Source organism: Alligator mississippiensis, chromosome 13 (assembly GCF_030867095.1).
Source record: "Alligator mississippiensis isolate rAllMis1 chromosome 13, rAllMis1, whole genome shotgun sequence".
NCBI classification, from domain to species: Eukaryota; Metazoa; Chordata; order Crocodylia; family Alligatoridae; genus Alligator; species Alligator mississippiensis.
In genome coordinates, this window is record NC_081836.1 from 25,462,315 (window position 1) to 25,478,725 (window position 16,411).

General features: G+C 45.6%; 1 protein-coding gene across 6 annotated transcripts in view; it reads right to left on the reverse strand.

Annotated features, from left to right (window-relative positions):
• Positions 1 to 324: 324 nt before the first annotated feature.
• CLUAP1 (clusterin associated protein 1) overlaps positions 325 to 16,411 on the reverse strand; it is a 366,633-nt gene continuing 350,546 nt past the window's right edge. For 3 of the 6 annotated variants that reach the window (XM_059716427.1, XM_059716424.1, XM_059716426.1), the window contains 3 exons: positions 6,708 to 6,763; positions 1,337 to 1,390; positions 325 to 710 (listed from right to left, as the gene is read on the reverse strand). In XM_059716427.1, coding sequence (XP_059572410.1) covers positions 564 to 710; positions 1,337 to 1,390; positions 6,708 to 6,763 — 257 coding nt within the window. In that variant the 3' untranslated portion in view covers positions 325 to 563. The remainder of the gene's footprint in view (positions 711 to 1,336; positions 1,391 to 6,707; positions 6,764 to 16,411) is intronic. The other 3 variants (XM_059716425.1, XM_006273121.4, XM_059716428.1) reach the window with 2 other exon arrangements.

Here is a 16,411-nt window from a genome sequence, read left to right on the forward strand (position 1 = left end):
CTGATGTAAGTGTTCACTGCTGTGACTGTCTCATATCATTCCTTTAGTCAAGTGTATAAACACACCCTTGATTTAGAATTGAAGCAGTTGGGGCTAAATAAATAAAAAGCCAGCACCAAGTTATTTTAAGTACACGCATATGAGGCTTTTGTACCAGTTTTAGGTAAACCAGTTTTAATGTTATGTGCAGATGCTGCCTAAACCATCTAGTGATTGGGGCTCCAAAGCACTGGCAATCCTGGAGCATGAGGCTCTAGTTCTAACGGTCTCCTGAGCCCACTATTCCAGAGAGTAAGTGAACAAGAGCATTTTCCAGTGCTAGGATTTTCTTTAAAAACAGTTTACTTGTCAAAACAGTTCAAATGATATGAATCAGAAGCAGGGAAAATGACTGGCAATTAGTGTAATTTACTTTATGAATATAACTTTACTATTTACTAGCTCCCAAATTCATTCTGATATAAAATATGGTCAGGCCCGATACGGTATGCTCTGTTTCCAGCCCCAGTGCTGCCTGGTGTTTGCATCTCAAGATGTTAACTGGTTTTGCAGTGGAAAAGGAGTCAGAAGTCATTGTCACTCTCTTCAAGTGGCTCTGGTTTCCTTGCCCGGCGATTAGCCTTGCTGGGGGAGATTTCTACGCTGTCATCCTCTATGTCATCCTCCTCCTCATCATCATCCAGGTCAATTTCGCTGTCCTCTGAGTCCTCCTATAAGAAAACAGCGGGCAGGGAATTCATGGCCAGCCCAGTTCTCAAACTAGTGCTGCCTGCCATGACTGGGCAGAATATATTAAGTCTGCAAAGCCTATTTTTTGCCTCCCAAGACAACAGGGAGGAAGAGGGTCCAAACCATGCTCAAGCTAGTTGGAGCAATGCCTTCTCCCCTGCACTCAGACTAATATGAGCCACAGTCCCCAGCCCTGAGATGATGGCATGCTATATTTGCCAAAAATCCATGCCCTGGATTTGGGTATGACATAGGGAGCAGTAACAGGTCTAGTAGGAGGCTCAATTTACTGAGCCAGCAGCCAAACATGGGGCCTTGTGCTCCCAGAAGCACTGGCTCTTCTTAGGAAGGATGGATGACTGGTGCCTTCACCGTGGGGAGAACTGAAGACCCTACACAATGTTTCCCAACAAGTCTCTGCTGGGGTGGGAGTGGCTGCTCCTTTCACCCTGCTGAACATCTCCTTTCCAGGCTCCACTGAGGTGCTGACAATGGACTGACTTCATTACTGAGGCTGAAGCCAAGTTGATGAGAAGCAGGACCACAGAAGGAGCCCCTGTGAACCTGAGGACAAAGGGAGGAGACGAAAGGCATAAGAGAAACCCACCTGCGCCTTGGTCCTGGAGCGCTTGTGTTTACCTGGTTGGGCTTGAGTTGATCCCTGCTTGGAGAGAGCAAGTGGGAAGAGCAATGGGAGGTGGAACGTAGAGAAAAAAACATTAAAAAGAAAAGAGAACAGAAAGCAACCAAGAAGAGAGCAGCAGGGAAAGGAGCAGCAGGCCCACGTGGAGGCTGAGGAGTGCAGTGTGCCAATTCTGAGCCAAGGTGCAATGCTCCACAGCAGAGCATGCTGGGAACACAGACATGGTCTGAACCCAACTTTAACCCCCTCCAATGGACAATATTGCTGAGGGGCCTGATGTGCACTCAAGGAAGAGACCTGTAGACTGGCCAACATAAACAGCTCAGCCCTGCCTGGAGATGGACTCTCAGGGAAGAAGCATCTGCTTCCACACTGGGCAAGCTCACATGAGCTGTGGGGAGTGGGCTGGGCAGAGAAAAGGGCCAGTGGGGCCAGGAAAGCTGCATGGACAGGCCTCACTCTGTTGCTGCAGGGCAGCCAGCAGCTTGGTGAACCCAGGCTCCTCACCTTTCCCAGCAGTACCCCTAATGCAGGCAGCCAAAGTCCTGTCCAGAGCAATGGGCCTGAAGGCCAAGTCTGCTCTCACAGACATGCCCTACTCTGGCTTGGCCAGGAGGAGCCAGTCCATGTACAAACGTGATGGCTGACACTGCAGGTGCTCCCACAACATGCTAGGTACTGTACAGATGGATGGGAGCACAGGCCCTACTCTGAGAAGCTTAGGGTGTGTACAGAAGTGCTCCATGCAAGTTTTACAGCACTGTAATTTAGAGCACTATTTATAGCACTATAGAGTTGCAGCGCTCTTAAACATGACAGAAGCGCAGTGTGGGGCGGGGGGAGGGAGGGTGTCTCTGAGCCTTCAAGTCTCCCTGTACTTTCCAGGCTAGCAGGCAGGGGATGCTTGGCAGAGAAGTGGCTCTGGGCAGGCTCCAGTGTACATAAGTTATTTAAAGCACTGTAGGTTGCTAAAGTGCTATAAAATACAGCGCTTCAAATTGAATACCTCATTTAACAAGGGTTTATTTAAAGTGTGGCACCCATTTTTAAAGTGCTGTAGAGCTGTGCGCTTCTGGTAAGTCATGGCAAAAAAGCACTTTAAACAGTGTAAAAAGCAAGTTTTGTAAACACCATTGCAATCTAACTTGATACAGGGTGGGGGTTGGGGTGGGCCCAGGCAGGCCAGTCAGGCTGCTTGGCACAGCCATTAGCACCAGTTGTAGCTCTTTCCCTCCTGCCAATGCTTGTCCTTGCACTGAACTCCCCTTCCTGCCTGCTCTGCCTGACCTTCTTTCTGGTTTCCTTTCCTGTTTGCTGACTTCTGTCAGTCTGAGTCTGACCCTACTGGGTCACTCAGTGTTGGGAGCACTGGGCATCTGCTGGGATGTGCACCCAGAGGGGAGAGTTATGGCGGCTGAAGCAACTGCTGCTGAGGCTGCCTTGAGAGACCAATAGCCTTGGGTCGCCACAACTCTGGGTGGTTGCTATTGCTGGAGCCTGCTATGGCTGTTGCCAGGGCTTGGGCCTCCAGGGAAGTGGCCCCTACTCACCCTGGGCTTCTCAAGTCTGGAGCAGCTGCAAACAGAATGGAGCAAGACACGCACACAAGGCAGAATGGAATGGAGACTGCAGCAAGAGGGAGGGGAAGGAGCAGAGACCAGGCAACCACAGGCTGAGGGAACATGAGTAGGGGCAGTCCCACTGTCCTGAAGGAGGCACACATCCAGTAGCCCATATCTGGTTCCGGCCAACACAAGATAAGGCAGAGGAAGGAGAATAAAGAACACTTTTCTAATCTAAACTTTAACTGGCTGAGAAAAAATTAGTCCCCTGAGCCTCACTGCAGGACTCTGGGGTGCTCGAGGGAGCCTCTGCTCCTGTATGGAGGGGCTGGGCTGAACTTTTGAAGCCTTAGGAAGATCTGCCTTAATTCAGGCAATGGTCTGGGGTCCAGGAAGCTTCAGCTCCATACCCAGCTCTGGCAGTGGCCTGGTGGGCAACCTGAGGCAAGTCTGGGTCTCCACATGTAAAAGGGGACTGACAACTGCCTCTGAGGGGCCCTGTGAGGACCAGTCCCTGGGAGATGGGGAGCTGTGCACCATCAGGAATGGACCCTGAAGCACTGTGACGGAAAGAAGGTTTTTTCAATGAGCTTCAGTCTGAAGTGCTGGGATGGAAGCAGCTTCAGGCATCTGAGCCCTAGCCTGCTGAGTAAGGGCCTCTGAGCTCTGTCTCACAGTAATAAGCCCTCATCAAAGCCTACTGAGCTCCTAAAAGCCACCTCACATTGAGATCAGGGAATACAACCAGACTCAGACTGAGCCCTCTGGGAGTTGAAAATTTAGCAGAGAGGCTCTGAGCGCTGACAGCTCCTAAGGCACTGTCTCCTAAGTCACTGTAGCTGCTGTCTCTCTCCTTGACCCTGCTGATACCAGAGGGTGTTGCATGTGTCTAACAAGATGGGGACAGGCTAGAGAGCGGGTATTCAGGGATGTCACCACAGGAGCCTCCTTCCCAGGAATGGACTCTCTGTACCACATGGAAAAAGCATGAGTCATTCCCCAGAGAGCTTTAAACAACCTTAAATAAATCAATTCAAGCCAGGAACAAAAAAGTGCAGCTCCCAGCTGTAACTCAGAATGATTTCTGCAAAGAGTTCTGAGTTCCCGCATTACCCCAGACCAAACAGAAGTTCGCTGCTGGCTCCAGGGGCAGAGCAATCTAGCTGGGGCTGGGAGCCTGCATCCAGACTCAGTCAGCATGCACTGTTTTCAGAATGGGAGGGGGGAACAGCAGCCAAGGGAGCTCATTTCTGGGGCTCCTCAGCTGGCGTTGAAGGGTGGGGTGGGAGAATTGGAGCCCCCCCACTGTGTGTGTGGGGGCAGGGCTTCAATACACACCCCAGTCTTCAGGAGAGGCTGAAACCTCCCCAGACTGAACTCCTGCTGCTCCTTTTCGCCTCTCCCATTCCGAAAACAGAGACAGGCTGGGAGTTCTGCAGAAACAAGTGACAAAAGACGCTACATTTTGAAATGTTTTTTATCTGATACCTCATGCAATGAGGGGTCAGATTTTTACTCAATCGGCCATTTTTGAAGCTGTCTGCAGCCATGCACTTGTGTTTGGTCACAACTACAAACTGCTTTCTGTGATCAGATCTGGTGAAAATTGTCACTTCTGTCTGCACCCAAAGAGTGAACGAAGCCTGGTGACACCTCCCAGAAAGCAGATGTATAGGGATCACTCTGTTCCTGGTTCCACTGGGCCCTGAGCAGAATGGTGTTGAGTGCTGTCCTGTCAGGCTGGGGACCTGGACTCCCTCCTTGCTATGGTATTTGAAAGCCCTCAGAACAATCAGTAGAGACATAGCAGGCATAAGCTCTCTCCTTTCTGCCTGCAGGAGAATGGCTGGAATAGCCAAGAGCAGAAAGCCAGGGCAAAGAGACAGGTCTGCACCAAGTTGTGCTTGTCAGAAAGTCCTTGGTCACCTTCTCCTTTTGCACAGCAAATTCCACAGTACAAGTTCTGTTCCCAGTTCAGGTCTTTCTCCCATAGTTAATGGCCTCAGTGTCCCTGTGGAACCTGGTCATTGTGGGAAATCCTGGTCAGACAGAGCATCCCTTAGATAGTGAGAGCCAAATCTGCCATCAGCTTTGAATGCTACGATGGATCCCTATACCTTAACCTATACTCTGTTTAATGGGGAGATGGGACAGAGAGCCAGGCCAATGTGCTCAGAAACCTGTCATCAAGCACATGGGGTGTTGCAATTGCTGCCAGCTAGTGCTCAAGCGCAGAGGTCACAAACACATGGATCAGAGGAGCAGATCTGTGAATCACCAGGATAGTCAGCACTACCACTTCTAGAGAGCCCTGAGGCACCTGCCAGGATGATAATTACCCATTAATAATTACCCATTGATAATTACCCTGTTCTTTGCTTTCTGTCTCATAAGCACCTTCTGCTCTGTGACAGCTCTATGCCTCTCATCCCAGGGCTGGTTTCCTTAAATGGCTGTTGTGAGGGATTTTGTCAAAGGCTTTTTTAAGCCCAAATAATTTACTTCAGTGCAGCTTCACCTCCCACCTAGGAACTCCTGCTTCTGTCTCAGAGACAGAGACAGCACAGAACTGAGTGTGAGATCCAGGAATGGTAGGTGTGCAGAGCTCCTCAGCCAGTCCTGGGCAGTGTGGCTGGCCTTCCTGGTGCTCTCCAGCCTGGCCCCTCTTCCCTGGACCAGCAGCACAGCAAGAAGTCAATTGTGCTGGTCAATGAGCCAGAATGAGAGCAGCAGTAAGGGCTTCCTACAGCCACAACAAATTGGGAAAGACCCTCTATGTGCAAAAGTAAGAGCTACATACTCTTTAAAGCCAGGCTGGAGAAAGGGTGATGACAGCAGCTTGAGTACCTGCTTCAGAGGACTTGGGAGGGGAGTTTTGAGACCCAGAACTGCTTGTCTGGCCAATGCCCAGTCACTAGGTTTACCACTAACCGTAAGAAAATGCAAGGAGCTTCCTAGGACCCAGAGGCTACAGGTCAGGAGGCAGAAGAAACTCAGACATGAGGTTCCTAGCTGAACAGCAGGTCCCACAGCAGAAAGAAAGCATAGCTCAATTCTCTCCTCCCCACAGCAACCTGAATTCCTGAGGGCAAAAATATTAAACACTCGCTTTCTCCTAACGTAGATCAGAGATAAGATTCTCCTAGCAGTTTAAGGGATTCAGAGACAAGTGTTCTATTAAAATAAATGTGTCTCAAACCAGGGGCTGGCAGTTATTTTGGGTGGAGGGCCACTTACTGAGTGTTTTGGCAAGCCATCGAGAGCCACATGACAGGCAGCCAGGGGCAGATATATATTCATTTTCTAAATTTTTTAGGGGCCCCGTGGGCCAGATAGAATGGCCTGGTGGGCCACATCCGGCCCACGGGCCGCATTTTGCCCACCCCTGTATTGGATTATGATTAAAATCTCCACCCATTCATCTGCTTCCCCCTGTCCCACCCTTCTACTTGGATGCTCATAAAATGGGAGTGTGTGGCACTAGATTACTGACAAAGTCTAGGATGCGACTAGACCCGAGGGCCATTCACAGAGACAAAACAGGGTAAAGAAAGAAAAAAGTGTGTGTGTGTGTGAGCGTGTACGTTTTGGAGTGTGCACGAGGTATAGAGAGGGAACTGGTCTGAGCATATGAAGGGAGAGCAGGAAAAGGTTGCCTGTGGGATGAAGGTCTGTTCTCTGGCTGAAGGAGAAGGCCCACTGCTTTAAAGTGCCATCAGCACTGGATCAGTCAGGGACACCCTGAAGCCTACACAGCATCATTTCTTACTTACATCATTCTCTATGTCTCCACCTTGCATTGTCCCCATGACCCGTTTGTTGAGTTTCACTACAAAGAAAGAAAAATAATGAAAACCTGCACTTAATTAAACAGAGAGGAAAAAAACCACTGTATGAAAAAACAGACATTCAGGCAATGCCCAAGGTTTGATCTGCAAACCATGCACCATCAGCAGTAGCAAATGATAGCTGAGTTGGATCCCACTGAAAAGCTAAGGTCACCCTGATCTCCAGTGCTCCAGAGATCAAGAGAAGGGGGATAGAGAAAAGTTATTTCCCTTTGCTCCTCATCTTGTTAGCTGAATTCATGGGGTACTTACAGGCTAGAGACAGACATTAATATACACTGGTTTAAGTGAACAGAAACTGGTTTAAACCTGTAACAGAACAGATGCTCAGTACACATAAACCAGCTTGAAAATGGCTGAAACCAGTTTGAGATAAACCTGGCTGAATGTAGTATCAGATTTAACTGATTTGGGTTAAACCAGTTTATGCAATGTCTGTCCCAGTCCCCTTTCTGGCTTAAGTTAAATCACAGCCCTCCAGCATCCCACATGCTTTGCAACTCTGGGCAGGGCTCTGCTCTCTGTTCCAGCCTAGCAGGGCTGGCCCCTCCCCTCTGCTCCCTGGCTGCAGCTCTGGCAGAGACTGCTGGTACATCAGGGTCTTCCTGGCCTCCTCCTGCTCTCCCCACCTCCTCCCCCGCACCACCTCCTGCTCAAGCAGGGATTCTCTCCTCTGCCTTACAGAGAAACCTCTCAACATTAGCTAGCATACCACATGCTAGCTATGATCCGTGTTGTGGGAGACAGAACAAAGGCAGACAAGACAGTGATGGCTTAGGGCTTTTTGGAGCTAATCAACAGGTAGCTGGTAATGTTCCTCTGTTCCTTCCTTGGAAAAAGTTGTTTAAGAAGAGCTTGAACTAATGAGAGAGGCTGTTGTTTTGTTTGATGGGCTGAAAAATGCTAACAACTCCCTGTGTAACTCTCTGCTGTGTAACTAAATTCTCTGTTATCAACAGCCAGGGGTTGGGGGGGAACCCCTCCCTAATCACAGCCTTCTGCTGAGGCCTGCTCCCCTCACCAGCTTAGCACTGTGGAAGGGAAGGGAGGGCTGCTCTAGTGTCCCGCTGCTGCTTCTAGTCTGAGCCACTGCAGGCATGTGCCTGCATTTCTTCAGTCCAGAGGGGATGTCTGAACGGTTACAATGGTTAGCCTAGCCAGGTTAGACTAACCTGCAAAGATTAAATCAATTCAGTCTCAGGCTTTTTGAATGTCTGTCCCTAGCCACAATGGTTATAGCCTTCCTAAATCTCTGTGACTGTTTCCGCTCAGCTAATGTCTATGACATACATTTGCCACATACTGGTGAGACTCCGGAGTAATTCCATTGAAGTGACTGTGGTGAATCAGGCCCTGGGTTTCCATGGCTACCTGATACCACTGCAACAGTTCCATAGGCTGGGTCACACATCCAGTTAAATGAAATAGCTTATCTTGGCAGACATAAGGAACTCTACAGCAGTCCCTTGCCTGCTGATGAGACTTACAAAGAGCATTCAGGATGTGTACAGCTCAATTTGTTTAGCTTATCATAAAGAAAATTGAGATCTGTGTTGATATGGTGCAGAAGTATCTTCATGGGGAGAAAACACTGAACACGGAAAGATTTTTTAATCTAGGAAATAAGCATAACAGGAAACAGCAGCCAGAGGGTGAACACAGACAAATTCAGACTGGAACTTAGATACAAATATTTAAAGGAGGGCAATTGACTTTTCGAGCAAGTAAACAAAGGAAGAGGATTCTGTAGTTCATGAAGTCTTCAGACCAAGACTGGCTGCTTTTGTGGAAAATATGTTTTAGCCAAATACAAGTTAGTAGGCTCAGTACAGGGGAATTTGGTAGAAATTTATGACTTCTGATAGACAGGAAAAGCAGGTCTAATAGTCTCTTCTAGCCTTGAACTCTGAATCTATTAAAAAGCCATGGATTTAGTATTGAACCACACTGCAGACCGGACTGATAGCATTTTGACAATAACTTCTGAACTACAGGAAAGGTCCCAATCACATGTCCAAAGCTTTAACATAGAAGTATCGACTGCTGTCTTGTTGGCACACTGTTATACTGTTCAGAGGTTATCCTGTGCTGACGGTCTAACAGGAAGATATTACATCCTGGCTAAACTCTAGGAAAAATGACAGGGAGGATTTGAAAGGTTCCAGATCTACATCTTTATCCAATTTGTTGTGATTCCAAGTCATCAAGCATGTACAATACATAATTCATCTCCCCAGTTACTTTCTGAAATGTTTTCTCCATCTAAGTGAGGTGGAAAAAATTAAGTGGAACAGTATAGGTAGCAGTTTTAAGCTTAGTATGAAACCTTTATTGTTTTTCATCTCCTCATCTATGAAATACAGGGCTGTGGAACTTTATTAAAACTGAGAAAATAGCAAAATAGAGTAAAACTGTGTTTTAAGCTCAGCCTAGCTGACTATTCCTTGTCCTCTGATGTTCAAGGAGAGACAGAGAAGGCTTTTTCTTAATATGGACAGGTAGAAACTAGGGCAGGTCCATTCCTAGCACCTGACAAAGCATGTTAACTACAAAAGCTTATGTGTCTCTGAACTAGATAATCACCAAGGTGCTTCTTTGCCTTCTCTTCTGCTGGACTTCAGACTAACATATCTAACCAGTTCCGTTAATCTGTTCAGTGACTTTCTTTTGAGAGTGCCCAGAAGTGCTTCTCTCTGTTCTAGAATTCACTCCAATGAACCTGTGAATTGTGCTAAATACCTTGTCACATGGACATGAAAAAGGAAAGGAAAGGATCTTTATTTTGCTTTTTGAAGGAGCATGCCTGCATACCTTAGCCCCAGCACCATGTCCAGACCTTCTTTCTGCCTTCAGCAGGGCCTCACATTACAGCTCCCATTATCCAGGTCACTGACAGCTTGCCAGGACTTTCTGCCTAGCCTGCCATCATGACTACGTAACTGGCTGAATGAGGCACCCCCTCTTTCTCACTGGGCACATCATCCTAACTCTGCTTGCAAATGGAGTAGGATGTCAAGCCCAAGCCCATGGTTCCACTGAAGAGGAGAGCAATGGCTTGGGGGAGAGAACTAAACCTCAAGGTCAGAAGTTAATGGCTATGGATGTCAATGTGCAGTCTTTTCCCAAGTGATGACTCAATGATTACTCAGCGATTCTTTCAAAGAGGCCAGGCCCCTTGACATCACACATTATTTTTCTCTGATTTTCATATCAGTGAACACCTGCTAGCTATGTGATCAAATCTAGAGTGTTTTCAATGTTTCCCCGACCACCTTTTGAAGAGTAGACGGGACAAGGGATGGGAAAGGGGAGCCAGGTTGTAAAGTGTGTTTTCACACTCAACAGCAATTGTATCAAAATGGTACCTTTTCCCACAGCAGTCTCTCTCCCTGTTGGTATTGAGAGTTAGACCTGATTAGCCTCAGGGACAGAGAGTTGTTTTGTTTTTCATCCCTTCTGTAGATTTGCAGAGGCAGCACAGGTAAAAGGGAGGGAATTACAGTCTATTTTTCCTTGGGAATCATCAACAAGGTTTGTTTAGTCAGTTTGTGTCAATGGGCAAACTTACAGAAGAACAGGCAGTTGCATAAATATCCCTGGGGACAAAAACTGAAGGGAATGGTGTCACCCATGTGTCTACGTACATAATCTGTCCTGCAGAACAGTTAGGTCACCAGTGACGACGTGTTAAAAGGGAAGACAAGCCAACCTGACTTTCAGAACCTAGGGCGAGTTTACAGAGCTCTCACCATATTGTTATACAAGCAGACAAAGTACATTCATTTCAGAAACAGCAAGATGCAACAGCAAAGATTTGTTCCCATCTGAACAGGGTTATTTTTTCAGGATAAAACTGAATTTCAAGTGTTGAGCAGGGACAACTTATTTTTAAAAGATCATGAGGGTCACTGCTAGCTCAGCAAAGATCTGTGCTGGGCTATGGACAGCTCAGAGAATAGGTGTAATAGAGGAAGTGCTACCCTGGGTTTCTGCAAACATCTGGAGGGGCTGCATTCTGCTAACAAAAGCCAAATACCATCCTGCATGGCTTACTCTTTAAATAGTCCCCCAGTTCATCTTCCAGATCTTTAGCACAGTAAAAGCATGAACCAACCAGTGTCAAAGATATACGCTAAGAGTTTTGGATCAAGGCCTACACATACAAGCACATGCAATGGGATAACTGGAAATAACAATACAAGGCAAACAAAATAAGTGACATTATTGAAGCCAGAGTGTTTTGCTTGTCTTTCTAGAGCTCAAAAATCACCTTTCTTTGTTAACAAGGAATGGGGCTGGGATTTTCTAAGCAGCTTGAGTTAGGGACCCAAATTGCATTGAAAGTCAATAGGCATTTGACAATTAATTCCTCTGAAAATCCCAGCTTCTCTGGTTCACAAGAGATATGCTGTTCTGCTTTACTACTTATTTCTTTGCATCATCTACAATCTGCCCAAATACCATTCAGGTGCCTTTCCTAGTCCTCTGGAAATAATGTACCTTAAAATACAGGATGAATATGTAAACAAGTGACCATCTGGCACAGGTCCATTGCTCCATAAAGTGACATCGAACAAAACTGCCTAACAGAATGCTTACAGAGCTCTTCTGGTCTCTTGGGCAAATGACACCATTTTACACAACTGCGTTTAACTAGGGCACTGGAAAGGCTCCAAAGGAGCTTTTTTATGTGCCTTGAGTACAACATTTATCAGGTTTCAGGTTTATAGGAACAATAATTGCCACCACTCCAAAGAAAGGAAGATCACAGAAAGTTTGAGGAACATTCATCAGAGTCCTAGTGACAGCTGCCTGTGGTCTCTAACTTAGGCTGTTTGCAGAATTACCCATAGGATAAAAAGTAGTTTTTTACTCTTTGGTGCAGACGAGCATTCAAAGTCCATTCAGTTCCGTGGGCCTGGACCTGAGAAGCACTGAGCACTTGGAAGTCCCATTAACTCTAATTGAAGATACAAAATTTTCAGGATTGGCCCCAACATGCTGGAGTGACCAGCATTTCAGAAGCACACAACTAGCACAGCAGTGTTAGATTTGTGAAAAAGACCCTTGACAAATCCTCCTGAACTGAGTAATGCCTGAGATACACTGGATGGGAGGAAGGTGAATTAAACACTTTCCTCTGATTTTCCAGTAGTGTGGGCTCCAGTGCATGTGAGAACAATAGAAAGGACATGGTCTCCCTTGCTTGAAGGTTCTGCACACACCAGGTCTGAGAGAATGCCCTGGGATTACAAAGAAAGGCAACATATTCACACAGCACTTATCTGAAATGCCATGACGGCCATCTACACAGGTGTGAATTTTACTCTATATGTTAGGATTTTCCCTGCGTACAGTAAAGCTAAACTATAATACACTTTAATTCTCCTGCATTTATAATGATAACAGGGAAATACAGAAATGTGTTCAAGTTTCAGACTTGGTTTCTTGGCTGTATTTTTCTTTAAGAACTAGAAGGGAGGGGAGAATTCCATCATCGATTACTCAACAGCTTTTCGGAAAAGCAGGGCTGAGGAATCCATAGGAGCGCAATGTGAGTGAGAATCTAAACAACGGGCAGGCAGCTGCTATGCATTCCTTATTGAATTTCTGTCTTTGGATTTATTGCAAACCTGTAGTTTCTTTACAGCTTAGGGGGGCTGGAGGGAAGGGGAACACACTAGAAATTCAGAAGCAGAAGCTGGCACTTTATCTTAAGCTGGGGAGAAGAGAAACAGATGTGAGGATTTAAGGGAACCAGTTTCCAGAGGACAGCCTGGCTATTTCACTGCCACTTGGGGAAAAGCTGGCCTCCTCCACAGTCCAGTTCAAGCCTGCTGATGGGCACTGTGGTTGAGCCATAAGAACATCATGTTCCCAAGCTGGGCCACTGGGGATAAGGTGACACTGCTGTCTCTGCAAAAAGTGCTCATATATGCTGCAAAAGAAGCCTCCAACTGCAACGTACTCTGGTTACGTGCTGCTTGAGGTGCAGGTCCCCTGTGAAATCTATTTGTAATGAGATTTGAAATGAACTGTGCAGGCATGGCGGTTTGCAGGCAGAGCTATTACAGGCAAGTTCAACAGCATACACACCTCAAAGAGAGACCTCGCTTCCTGACCCTGCACTTTCCACTAGCCAGCCCTTGTCTCTGAGGTGTGAATATTATATGCATGGTTGTTGCTGATCCTTCAAGATGCACTTTACTTTATGAATAAAGAACCTCTTTTCCTTCTTCTGTGTCATTTCTGCATTCATCTTTCCTGGGACATTAAGTGGTGCAAGTTTTCACAAGCAGAGATTTTCTCCAAATACATGCATTCACTTGTCTGCCAATGTGATACTGTTATCACATTCATCCTGTGTGTGGCTGCTGGAAGGTAATATGCTCCAGGAAACATAACAACAGGTCGCTCTCCTTTGAATTTTCACTGACTGTTTACTAACATTCAGCATCTGACAAAATGGACAAAAAACAAATTGGAGTTGAGTTATGAAACCCCACCTTCGAATATAAACACAGGACTGAAACATTTGTCACGGGGACTTCTTTTGTTGCTAGGATCCAGAGGGATGTGGAAGAGTTTCTGAACACCATAAAAGCAAGACATTCAGTAGTTGGCTTTTACTCATACCCAATTTATAGGAACTGAGAGCACTGAACAGGGGTTGATTTAACACAGCCAGGCTTTCTCCCACAGCTCTGTGAATGCAGACCATTTCTGTCTGAATTGTCAACATTTCCATTACTGGGGTTAGTCCTCAGCATAGAAATGTCAACATGCACCACACTGCAATGGTTTAATGCTGTGAACCAATGTTACAAGGAAAATGGACTAGACACTGAATTCATTTCACTTAGGACTCCATAATCCATGACAGAAACCTCGTCTTTAGAAATGTACTATACTGACCTGCCATTTCAGGTAATCACAATGCCACTAAATCATCAGATTATCTGTTAACAGGCTTTACATTTCCCACTCTGCAATCCATCATGCCTCCAGGTGAATGACACATGTGGGGCCTAATTCAACAACTCCTATTTTCAGTCCATAGGAGCCTTTCCTTGTGCAGATGGATTAGGTCTTATATGAACACAAGACTATCTTTATCGATATTGGCACTTTGATAGAATAATACAGTAGACCTAGCAACTTTGCAGAGTTACGGTAAGTACACAAGTTGCTTTTTTTGCCATTTAAAGCACTTTATTGCCGTGACTTCACAGAAGTGCACAGCTTTACAGCACTTAAGAAATGGGTACAGTGCTTTAAATTAACACTTGTTAAATGAGGTATTAAATTTGAAATGCTGTATTTTACAGCACTGTAGCAGCCTATAGCACTTTAAATAACTTCTATATGCTAGTCAAATTCGTGGCCAGTGGAGAAGCCTCAGGAGGCTGCAAAGTACCCCCTGCCTCCTAGCCTGGAAAGTGCAGGGAGGCTCATGGTCCCCCCCCACCTCCCCTATCAGACACTGCACTGTCATGTTTAAGAGCACTGTAGCTTTATAGTGCTATAAAAAGTGCTTTAATTACAGTGTTGCAAAACACGCATGGAGAACTTCTGTATACACTCTTAACTTCCCAACTCTGCCTATGAAGACAAGGGTTTCCAAATTAACCTAGTGTAAATAGAGACGTAACAAACAGCTGAAGTGTTCTAGTTGCCCAGTATAGTTTTTGTTTCAAAGGGTGGGGCTTCTCCAATTAGATGGGTGGGATCACCAACGCAGCACCTTTTGAAGCAAGAGCTATAGTAAATTGCTGAGTGGCTCTTCCTTAATTTGGCAACTGACTGAGAATTAAGCAGGCTGTGAACCACCCGGATATGAATGACCTACGTTCTACTGTTAAACAATAAGGACATAATCCAAGCACTGCCCCCATCCCACATAACAATGTTGGAAAAGGTCACTTAGCTTCTCAGGGCTTTAGCTTTTCTGTCTATCATAGCCCTACCTACCTATCAGACACCAGAATAAAGGTGGATTGCTGAGTTGTAATTCATACTTAAAATGGGCTTTACAAATCTCAAATGAAACCTACTTCATGACAAAGCAATGCGCTATTTTATTAATAAAAATAAATGTAAAATGTAAATTAAATCACATAACCACAAGTGACCTACTTTCCTAGACAGCCACATCAAGAGTAGGCATGTTCTTTGCCCACTCACCATGGCAAAACACATTCGGCCACCCATAGGCATACAAGTGGACTTACGTGCCTACATGCAGTTCTATTTCACTCTGTTCAAGTGCCTGAAAATCCCTTTACAAATGTATTTTTGCAACATGCCATCATCTGACTCTTATGAATAAGTCACAAAAAAGGAGGGGGGAGGAGACTCAAGCAGGGTGGAAGAGAATTGCATTTAAGCTCCTGAGTTTACCTACACAGCTAATAGGACCCTTGTGGCACTTGTCTGTCTATTCTGGTCAGGAAGGAAAAGTCTATTACCAGCTTCATAAGAAATTAGGAGATGAACAAGTGAATAGGAACAGTAGCTAAACAAATTAACTACAACTGACTGAGTTTCCTTATTAAAAGACAAAGGCACCATTTTGTTTCTATCAGCTTCTTATAAGGATGAGACTTTCCAATTTTTTGAATTAAGGTAACAGGAAACAAGAGTGTTATTTATACAAGTTACTACACATGCAGTTTCAGTGACTGAGCTGTTTTAATGCAAACAGAACCCATGTTAGTGCATGTATACATCCATGCCTATATATGTGTTTTTAAAGGGATTTAACTGCAAATTGCCAATCAATTTTTAGGTTTGGATTTTCAAAAGAGCTTATTGCTATGTTATCACAAGTACTTACAGGCATCTCCACAATCATTCATGTGTACAGCCTTCCACTACTTCTGGAAGATAGGGAATCGGGACACAAATAGACAAAGGACCAGATCCTCTTTACATTTTACATATGTAAACTGTGGGTATGTAGCCATGTGACTGCACATTTTGCACTTACACAAAGGTTGGACTCAGGGGAAATAAGTTTGTCCCACATATATACCTGCTAAAAATAAAATGAAGCCTAGTGGTGAGGGCATTTGCCCAGAGTGGAGAACACCAGGATTTTAGGTCTTCCTCACCCAGAGGCATTTGAGCCTGTAGCCCTCTTGCAGCTATCTCACTGCCCTTTTCCTTTAATATTCATTGGATAAAAAACACTAGGAAAATTCCTACCCTATTGGGAACAGGGGGCAAGGATAGAATGTAGAGGCTAAGCCACTTCCTGTCAAGATCAGCATTTATTTCACTGGACTACCCTTCCTCTGCTTGGTTTGCTGCCTTCTGGCTCCACATATCACTCTCCCTTGGCTGCCCAGTGCTAAGAGGGAGGCTGGAAAGGCTTGTGCTTGTTTTTTCTGGTCTAGTTGTTAGAGCTTTTAGCAGAGAAGTAGTTTTGAACCCTTCCTGTATGAGGGGTGGTCTCATGCTAGCTGGATATGTATCCTAACTACTAGGCCAGTGGTTCTCAACCTTTTTTAGACTCAAGGCACCTCTTCGAAAAAGCCAGCTCACAGTTTTCATTTTTTGACTACTGAAAAATAACAAAGCAATTCTTTTATTGCAAAGAACTCAGAAAGACCACAACACATCAGAAG